We start from the raw sequence: 10,765 nt of genomic DNA, 5'->3' as shown, positions 1-10,765 counted from the left end.
TATATACACACACACACACACATATATATGTATATATAATAATTGAAACAATCCAGCTTCTGCAAGTAGTTGCTATGAGTAAGTTATTTATGCATAGTAACTAGAAAAAGGAAAGGGCTTCACAGATTCTCCAGTCTACTTTTTTTTCTGTAACTACCTTACTGATTCATGTACCGTATAAACCTCACCCTTTTAAAGTATAGAATTTATTTAAGTTGTTAAGGATTGCATTTTACTTGGATTCATAATCATTGGCCATGGAAGCAGCAGTCAAGAAATCAGACAATGTATTGCATTGGACAAATCTACTGCAAAAGACCTCTTTAAAGTGTTTCAGAACAAAGATGTCATCTTGAAGACGAAGGTGTACCTGACCCGAGTTTCATATACTCTGAAAGCTGGACAGTCAGTAAGGAAGACTGTAGAAGAATTGACACATTTGAATTACAGTGTTGGCAAAGAATATTCGATATACCATGGACTGCCAGAAAAAGAAACAAATCTGTCTTCGATGAAGTACAGTCAGACTGCTCCTTAGAAGCAAAGATGGCTTGACTTCATCTTAATTACTTTGGACATGTCATCAGGAGGGCCAGTCATTGGAGAAGGACATCACATTTGGTAAGGTAGAGGGTCAGTTAAAACGAGGAAGACCCTCAACAAGATTGAGACAATGGCTACAACAGTGGGCTCAATCACTGCAGCAGTCTTAAGGATGATGCAGACAGTGCTTTGTTCTGATGCACTGGAACTGACTCAGCAGCATTTAACAGCATACTTCCAGAATTGTGGATCCATCACCACTCTCTAGCTCTAGAACATTTTTCATCACCTCTCCCCCAAAAAACCTCATAGCCATTAGCAGTCACTTCCTATTCCCTTCTAGTCTATTTTTTTCTGTATTTTAATCATTTGCATATATCCTCACAATTTTGCAATTTCCACATATCACTTACTGGTTTTTTTATATTTTTATTTAAATCTACTTATGCTTTCACAAAAATATCCTTAATACCACAAGTGTGATACTCTAGGGAAATTTTTTCTAATACGTATCAAAATGGATATGTAACTACCAAAATAGTGTTCACCTTTGTACCATCTGAAATTTCATACCACACTTTAGGGAACATTGATTTATACAGTTCGCTTACTTAAAGATTGAATGCCTAAAAGCCCAGGGAAATTACATGACTACCCCAAGTTTGCACAGCTGATAATGAAAGCTGGAAATCAAATCCAGCCTGCTTCATTGCTAATCCTCTTCTCATTCTGGGGTACTGTGGTACCATAAATGGTTAAAGGACTGTTGGAGAACAAAGAGAGTTAGGGAGGAATCAGGAGGCTTTGTGAAAGGGCAGTGGTATTCAAACCAGACCTTAAAGGGTAAGTAGGATTTTGGCCTGTAGAGATAGTGGAGAGTAAAATCCCAGGATTAAAAAGAAACGTATATATCTGTTTCTCAACCTCTGGGTCTTCTGTAGAGAAGGATTAATGGAGGCCCAGTGGGGCTCTGGACCCCCACCCCCATTTTAAACAGATCTTTTAGCTGTTTTATGTATTGGAGTTTTACATAAGATTTTTATTTACAAAGGGCTTTATTGCTAACATCATGAAACCTACTGAACTGGAACACACAGTGCATGAGGTAGAGAAAGGCTAAAAGCTAAAGTAGAGCCCACATTGCAGAGAGTCTGCATAGACAACCAAACATGTTCTTCTTAGGAACTGCAGGGATTGTTTGAGTTGGGAAGGACATCATCGGTGCTCTAATTGGGTATTCCTTGAGAATATTTCCTGTCTTTAGATTGTAAGTTAGAAAAGACCAGAAGCGGGGTATCTTGGTTCTCTCACACCCTAACTAACTGCCGTTGAGTCAGACCCGACTCATAGTGACCACTCTTTGGGTTTCCGAGGCAGCATCACTACAGAAGTAGATTGCCCAACCTTCCTTCCAAGGAGTGGCTGGTGGGTTTGAACTACCAGCCTTCTCATAAGCAGTCAAATGCTTTAGGCACTATGCCACCAGAGCTCCTAGTGCTGCCATAACAGACATACCACAAGTGGATGGCTTTAGCAAACAAGAATTTATTCTCTTATGGTTTAGGAGGCTAGAAGTTCAGTCAGAGTACTGGCTCTAGGGGTTAGGGGAAGGTCCCTCAACCTTGGGCATCAGCTGTGCCTCTTATTTCAGGCCCACTAGAGCTAGAGGCATCTCCTAATTCAGGGCAGCTGCTGGCTGCTGAGGCTGACAAACCCAAGATCAACAGGTAAAAATGGCACAGTCCTAAGATCATCAGATAACGCAGGAACTGGAGATGAAGAGTAAGCCAAATGCAGGATCCAAATGTGCCAAAAGCTAGAGACCTTTCTCAAAGCTTCTCCATATATTCTGGAAGCAGGTCACACGCCAAAGGCAGTTCCCTTTCTGCTGATTAATGTCTCATAGCAGATTCCACCATGGAGGTGATTACAATCACATGATGGGAGATAACTACATCCAGCTGCCAGGCCACTCAAGACCATGGCCCAGCCAAATTGACACACAGCCTTAACTACCTCATTAGGAGAAGTTATAACAGTAGTCTAGACTATTGTTATATGAATTGTTCCATTCCATTCTCACTGCAGCTTTGCAAGGCAGAATTTATTATCCCCCCATTTTATAGACGAAAACACAAAGGATTAAAGAGGTTAAGTAACTTGCTCTAGAGTTCAGTCCCTAAGTGTTGAAGCAGAGACTTGAATTTGTTCATGTGACCTCAACTTCCATGCTTTTGCTGTATGGAAGGTGTGGAGGGGAGATATTGGTCAAGGAGGATGAAGGAAAGGAAGAGTCAACAATGGCTGAGGCCTTGAGAGTAGGTAGTCATGTGAACGGTGGTGGCTTTGGCAGAGAACTGGATGCTGGAAGGAGGAGCGGATTTGGATGGGAAGGTTATTTCTCCTTACAGCAAGTTGGCATTGAGGAGAGATCCAGTAGGCAGCCAGAAATGCAGGTTTGGAGGTGAAGATTTTGGTAATAATAATAATAATAATTGCTCATATTTTTTGAATCACAAACATAGATAGTATGAAGCTCACGAGGTGTTAAAATTTGAAGTGAACCAAATTCACTCCTTTTTCAAGCATGAACAACAACCCAACCCAGAAAAGAGCATTATCAGTTATCAGAAGCCACACAGGTGAAAAACGTGTGTTTATATTAAATATGAATGTGTAAGTCTGTAAATTTCTTAGAGTAATTGCATTTGAGGTGTATTTTTTGAGACTGTACATACTTTAAGGAATCCTGGTGGTGCAGTGGTTTAAAAGTTTGGCTACTGAACTGAAAGGTTGCCAGGTAGAGCCCACCAGCTGCTATATAGGAGGAAGATGTGGCAGTCTGCTTCTGTAAAGATTTACAGTCTTGGGGTAGCTGTGAGTCACACTGAACTCCACGGTAGTGAGTTTATACATACTTCTGCATACAGGATTGCCACACATCTTTCCAGCATCTCTTGGGGGTAACTAAGCCTTTTTTTTTTTTTTTTCTTTTTAAACTATTCTTATTGAGAATACAGCCGATTCTGTACTCAGAAAGGAAGATGGGAATACTTCATCTTATGTACTTTGGGCATGTGCAAAAAGGGAGTGGGGGCGGCATCTTCTGACCTAAATTAACTTCCCAAGAGGGAGACAAATCACTATCAGCAGCCCAAGGCTTATTCCTATGAGGCCAGACATGTTGCCACCCTCTAACCTTTTTTGCCATTACTGACAACAGCCATCCCTCCCACGGCACTCACTACTTCTCTGCTGGGTTCTGTAATTCATTGCAGTGACCACACAGAACTCACAGACAGTACTCATGATTATGGGGGTTTTTTAGGGAAATAACAGGCTACAACTCAGGTTCAAGAACACGCTCAGGACAGTTTTTCAATCAGGTCAGTCTCCCTTCTGCTATGCCCTCAGGCAAGCCTCTCTGGCCCTTCACCTCTCAGCCTGGCCTCTGCCCTGCTTGGGCAAGTGTTACAGAGCTCTCTTGGTTTTGCTGATAGCTACACTGTGTGCCCTCCACTCTGCCAGCAAGCCTCCTGCCCAGTGGCACTTAGCTTTCTTGCTCTGTGAGGCAGGCAAGCCCACTGCTGTGTCTTGTGCCTCTTGGTTCCACTGCCACTGTTGGCTGGATGTCTCTGCCAAGGAGGTCCAACACAGGGATCTCTGGTCCAAGGACACATTCCACTCCACCTCCAGCTCTTCTCTCTTAATGGCAGTGAGGTCCCCTTCTCTGCTTCTAGAAGGGCTCATTTTATGCCCAGCAGCATAGCACAACTAACCAATCCTCACATTAGTGTTCTACATACCTTATTTGCATTGTCCCACCTGGTAATCTGGTGGTAGCTACAAAGACTTTGGCTAGAAAAGCCATACCAAGTAATTCACTGCACCACAACATAGTTATCAGGAGGGAGTCCCTAGAAAAGGACATTATGCTTGGTAAAGTAGAGGGTCTGCAAAAAAGAAGACCCTCAATGAGATGGAGTGACACATGGCTGCAGCATGGGCTCACATAGCAGCAGTTACAAGGATGGCACAGGACCGAGCACTGTTAATTTCTGCTGTGCATGGGGTCACTGTGGGTTGGAACTGACTCAGTGGCACCTAACAACAACATTAAGAAGAGGGGTTAAATGACTTCCCCAAGGCCACACAGGGTTTAAGATAGGTTGGGAATATAGAAAGGAAGCCTGGGAATGTATTATTATAAATGTTTTCTTTTTAAATGACTTACAGAGTTATCGGAATAAATACCTTCTATTTCTGCTTTTAGTTTTATGTTGTATAATAAGAACTGCCCAGAGTTTGAAGAACCATGTGAGGAAATCAGCCAGGATGTAGCAGGAGTATCAGAGCATGACTCAAGTTACAGTCTTCTCTCTTTAATGCTCTGCTTTCCAGGGAATGGTGGCTGTGTCTGGCAGCCTGTCAGTGCTTCTGGATTCCATTATCTGTGCACTTGGCCCCTTGGCTTGTCTGACCACACAACTACCTGAGTTGAATGGCTGTCCTAAACAGGTCTTGGTGAGTTTTCTTTGGATTTTTTTGGGCAGCCCCCATAGGAACCAGAGAATCCCTGGCTCACTAAGCGCTGTCAGGCACGGGCTTAGTGGGGTCCTGGTGCATAGTGCTCCCTTCATACCTCGGCCCTTGGACCATGGTGCTAACATGATATTGTATTGTGAGAAAATGTGTGCTGTGCTTGCAGTGAAGCTTGGCAGTGTGCCATTTTCCAAAATAGAGATGTGGTCCAGCCCTTGACTTTCTGCAATCCCATGTTGTCTTTGTTTTTGTACATACGAGGATTAATGGCAGACATGAGCAGAAAAGCTCCCAGCATAGCAGACAGCAGGATGCCAGCTTCATTCTCATCCTGTTTTCTCTAACTCTGGTTTTTCTTCCTTGTCCTTTTCCTTTGAAAACAAAACCATTTCTCAGGGAACCAAGGTAAAATACTCTTCAATTGAACCTTTTTTTCCTTGTTTTACAGTCAAATACTCTAGACAACATTGCTTACATCATGCCTGGACTCTGACAGCAAAGAATCCTGGGACAGAAACCTTATCCTCCCCACTGCTGGCTTGTGTGTATGTGACTGTTCCAAATCCCTTCACTGGCCTCAGTGTAGGTTTTAAATTTTTATGTATGTATATACGTATGTATATAAATAATGTACAATATATACATAGGACTTTAAATACTTTGCTTTTAATAATTTTACGAAGTGGCAAAAGTTTAGCCAAGAGAAAACCTTAGAACGAATCTGGGCTTGGGGTTCTTTTTTCTCCTATGGTGGATAAATCTGCCTTAAAAATCAGTGTAACTTGGAGGCTGGGGGTTTGTGTTGGGTGCCAAGTGCATCTCTTTATTGACTGCTAAAATGTGATTTTTCCAAAGTCAGTTGTACCTCCAGACCCATCACTGACCACTTGCCTTATAGTCTGAAATTTAATAGGAAAGACAGTTATGGGAAGATGCCAACCAACTGAAAGTACAAAGCTTGAAGTGATCCAGGCAGGAGGTGATAAAGTCCTTCCTCCCTGTTACCGAAATGGCTTAGGTGAACTGTGTAGGGGTTCATTCCAGTTTCTGCTAACCATATGTCCATGTCTCAAAATTCATTGTAATCGCTGGTACTTTGGCAGCCTCAGTAGAAGCCACGGAGTTAGGGGAACCTGGCAGCATCAAATCCTTGGAGAGGATAAAGCTGCCAATGTCACCAGTTGAACTGCATGTATTCTGAGTTGACCCAGACTGTTATGGTCTGCAAAACTAAGAGCTGGTATCTTTCATTGGCAGCATTAACTTAGCCACTGAGTCCTCACAAGTTCTGCTGCTTGGTTGCTTGGTGGTTGTAGATAAAGATAAGCTTTGCCCAGCAAGATTCTTATGTTCGTCTTACTGGTTCCCCTGGTGGGTAGATACGGTGTTCTGTGTTCCATATGTAAGTGAACTGCAAAAAGAGTACTCGATTCTCACGGAGGTTTATTTATGTACGTGTGTGAATGTGTGTTTTAATTATGTGTATTTAACTCTTTAAAATCTCTTAGATGTTAATTTATCCTGTAAATTTCTGTATATATAATTTAATAACAAAACTCTCCACCAGCAGCAGCATGTGGAAGATAGATGTGTCACTTGTTCTTTCCTTTCTTCCTCTGTCTGCTCTGAAAACTCCGAATCGTCTACATTGTTAAGCATTCTGCCTCAAGAAAGAATAATTATGTTGGGATTCGAATTCTTTATAAAGACCTTCATGGCCTTCAATAATGTTAAGGAAGAAAAATAAAAAATAAAAAGGATTGTTACTATTCACAGCCACCCTTATTTCCAAAGAACTGTTTCCAAAAAACAGACTTTTGCTTCCCAGTTAGAGAGAAGACAATTGAGCACTTCAGGGTTGTTTGTATATCTGGTGAGAGATTACCTGCCAAAACCCAGCTCTAAGGTAACTGTGCTTTTTCCCCTGCCCTAGATGGAGCACTATGTCATCAAAGTAAGTCCTTGGGGACAGTGCAGCCAGTCTCCATCCTGTTCATTCCTTCCCCTTCTCCCCAGCAGTGTTATCATAAGGCTGTGTTTCTTAAAGGTATTCTGGCTGCTGAATGCCTTTCTTGGCTCAGAACAATTTTTGAGATTTAACCAGGGAAACAAAGAAGGAATCAGGAATGTTTGGGAACCAAAATCACAAAGAACGGAAATCTTGGCGTGATTACTTGGGTTAGATCCTCATACCACACCTCATCTGTACCCATGGAAGCTTCCTGTTTGACACAGGGTATTCACAGAGGGGCCTTGAAGACATGGATTAGTACAGAAGGAAATCAGTCCTACCATTGTCATTTGTATGCTTTCATGAAATCCTGATGAGGCCTGCTTTTTGTTTTTTTTCTTTTGAAACCCAACCCTATTGTATTTGTATTTAAAATTTGTACACATTTGTATAATAATCTGTACCTTGTAGTATTTGGTACTATTAGAGAAAAAACTTTGGATTCAGACCTTCTTGCAGTTTTTATATCATTGTTTTATTTTTGTTTTTTAAATATTAGTGGTTTGATCCAGATCCCATTATAATTGTATAAAGAAATAAAATTTTGTACTTATATTATTAAAAATCACATTTTTAATACTTGTAGTCCAGCCTCACCTATCTTTTCCCTCCTGCTAACCAAAGTTACTACAAACTCATAAAACCTTCATTTTTCACATTATATTCTACCAAAATTTTCAAAAAAAAAAGACTTCATCCTGGAATAGAGATCAAGTTTCTAATTTTAGACATATTCCTAACATACACCTTGCTCTATTTCTATTAATTTTTGAGTTGGGAGCTTCTCATTTTTCCTTTCTTGCAAATTGCAAATCCAGTGACTCTCAGAACTGTGGCTCTGTTCATTGGCAAATGAAACTGTAGAAAAGTTGCAGTGTTAACCTAAATCAAGAAAATAGCCATCAGCCCTGTGGAAGAGTTTATTGCATCTGAGTCATGTGCTGATATATATCCATGCTGTTTCAGCACCATCCTGACTTTAGTCAATGATGTTGAATAAATCACTTAATCTTTATAAGCTTCCAAATTCCATCAAAAAATAGTTTAATGTCACCTCCCTGTCTCTAAGCCTGCAACTAGCCAGTGTGACATGAATGTTGAGAAAGTAATATTATGAACATTAAGTACATGGAGATTGGCACTTCGAGATAAAATTTGCAGTGCAAACACGAGGTATTAAAAGGCATAAATAGTGAACTCGTGATTGATTAAAAGTCAGTCTAATGGAGAGGCAGCAAGAAAGAGACCACCATATTGCTGAATAACTTAGAGTGATTCACACTTTATCTCATTTAATCCTCCAGAAACCATATGAGGTGCATTCCCTTCCTCTACAGATGAAGAAACAGATGCAGAAAGTACTTTTTCTAAGTGCACACAGCTATGAATAGTAAGCCAAAATAAGAACACTGATACAGCTGACCCCAAAGCCTAGGGTCTTTCCACCCTAAGGTGACACTTTCAAATTTAAATTGTTATGTAATTCATTAGGATCACGTCTCCATTATGTGTAGTCCTGAGCAAATGTGATTATAAAAGTGCTTAAAGGGTATAATAGATCGCATTACATCTATGTAGTATGTCAGTCTTAACAGATATAATTATTTTTATGCTCAGGAAGGTATTTGATACTAATATTACTAATACACATAATAACCACCGCTCATCTGTCATTTTGTCATACTGGGTGACTTGCATGTTGCTATGAGGCTGGAGGCTATACCACCAGTATTTCAAATACCGGCAGGGTTACCCATGGTGGACAGGTTTCAGTGGAGCTTCCAGACTAAGACAGACTTGGGAGAAGGAAGAGGCCATCCACTTCTCAAAGAACTGGCCTGTGAAAACCTTATAAATAGCAGTGAGACACTGATAAATTACTGAAAAACTTTATGAATAACCCTGAAACATTGTGCAATATAGTGCCAGAAGATGAGTCCCTCAGGTCAGAAGGCACTCAGAATACAACAGGGGAAGAGCTGCCTTCTCAGAGTAGAGCCAAACTCAATGTGGATGGAGTAAAGCTTTCGAGACCTCCATTTGCTGATGTGGCACGACTCAAGATAAGAAGAAACAGCTGCAAACATCCATTAATAATCAAAACATGGAACATACAAATCTAGGAATATTGGGGGTTGTTAAAAATGAAGTAGAATGCATAAAGATCGATATCCTAGACATCAATGAGCTGAAATGGACTGGTTTGGGCCATTTTGAATCAGACAACCATATGATCTACTGTGCCAGGAATGACAAATTGAAGATGAATGGCATAGCATTAATTGTTACAAAGAATATTTCAAGATCTATCCTGAAATACAGTGCTGTCAGTGATAGGATAATATTCATACGCCTACAATGAAGTCCAATTAATACTGCTTCTATTCAAATTTATGCACCAACCACCAAAGCCAAAGCCAATTAAACTGTTGGTTTTTAACAACTTCTGTAGTCTGAAGTTGAAATGCACTCAAGATGTGTTGATTATCACTGATGATTGGAATGCAAAAGTTGGAAACGAAGAATCGCCAGTAGTTGGAAAATATGGCCTTGGTGATAGAAATGATGCTGGGGATTGCATGGTAGAATTTTGGAAGACCAGTGACGTTATTCACTCAATTACCTTTTTTTCAGTAACATAAATGGTGTCTGTACACGTGGATTTCACTGGATGGCGTACTCAGGAATCCGATTGACTATATATCTATGGAAAGAGGCAATGGAGAAGCTCACTATCTTCAACCAAAACAAGGCCTGGAGCTGACTGGAACAGACCATCAACTGCTCATATGCAAGTTCAAGTTGAAGCTGAAGACAATTAAAACAAGTCTACGAGAGACAAAATATGACCTTCATTATATCCCTCCTGTAGAGACCATCTAAAGAATAGATTTGATGCATTGACCACCAGGGACCAAAAACCAGAGGAATTGTGGGATAAAATCAAGAACATCATCCATGAAGACAGCAAAAAAATCATTAAAAAGACAGGAAAGGAAGAAACAGCCAAAATGGATGTCAGAAGAGACTCTGAAACTTGCCCTTGAACAGAGGGCAGCTAAAGTAAATGGAAGAAATTATAAGATAAAAGAGCTGAACAGAAGATTTTCAAGAGCAGCTCGAGAAGACTAAGTCAGTTATTATAATGAAATGTGCAAAGACTTGGAAAACCAAAAGGGAAGAACACACTCAGCATTTCTCAAGTGGAAAGAACTGAGGAAAAAATTCAAGCTTTGAGTTCCAATACTGAAAGCTTCTATGGGCAAAGTATTCAATGATGCAGGAATCATCAGAAGAAGATGGAAGGAATACACAGAGTCACTGTACCAAAAAGAATTGGTAGATGATCATCCATTTCAGGAGGTGGCATATGATCAAGAACCAATGGTATTGAAGGAAGAAGTTGAAGCTCCACTGAAGGAATTGGCAAAGAACAAGGCTCCAGAAATTGACGGCATGCCAATTGATATGTTTCAACAAACAGATGCCGTACTGGAGGCACTCACTGATCTATGTGAAGATATTTGGAAGGCAGCCACCTAACCAACTGACTGGAAGACATCCATATCTGTGCCCATTCCAAAGAAAGGTGATCCCACAGAATGCAGAAATTATTGAACAATATCATTAATACCTCACACAAGTAAAATCTTGCTGGAAACAATTCAA

At 40.5% G+C, this 10,765-nt stretch overlaps 1 protein-coding gene across 1 annotated transcript in view; it reads left to right on the top strand.

Annotated features, from left to right (window-relative positions):
* HMGXB4 (HMG-box containing 4) overlaps nt 1–5,578 on the top strand; it is a 49,662-nt gene extending 44,084 nt beyond the window's left edge. Inside the window, exons 9-10 of the mRNA XM_007953983.2 lie at nt 4,945–5,067; nt 5,534–5,578. Coding sequence (XP_007952174.1) covers nt 4,945–5,067; nt 5,534–5,578 — 168 coding nt within the window. The remainder of the gene's footprint in view (nt 1–4,944; nt 5,068–5,533) is intronic.
* Nucleotides 5,579–10,765: the final 5,187 nt, after the last annotated feature.

Source organism: Orycteropus afer, unplaced genomic scaffold (assembly GCF_000298275.1).
Source record: "Orycteropus afer afer isolate SDZICR_OR568_19922 unplaced genomic scaffold, OryAfe1.0 scaffold00421, whole genome shotgun sequence".
NCBI classification, from domain to species: domain Eukaryota; kingdom Metazoa; phylum Chordata; class Mammalia; order Tubulidentata; family Orycteropodidae; genus Orycteropus; species Orycteropus afer.
The sequence above is the reverse complement of the archived record's forward strand: the minus strand, read 5'-3'. Positions and strand labels throughout refer to the sequence as shown.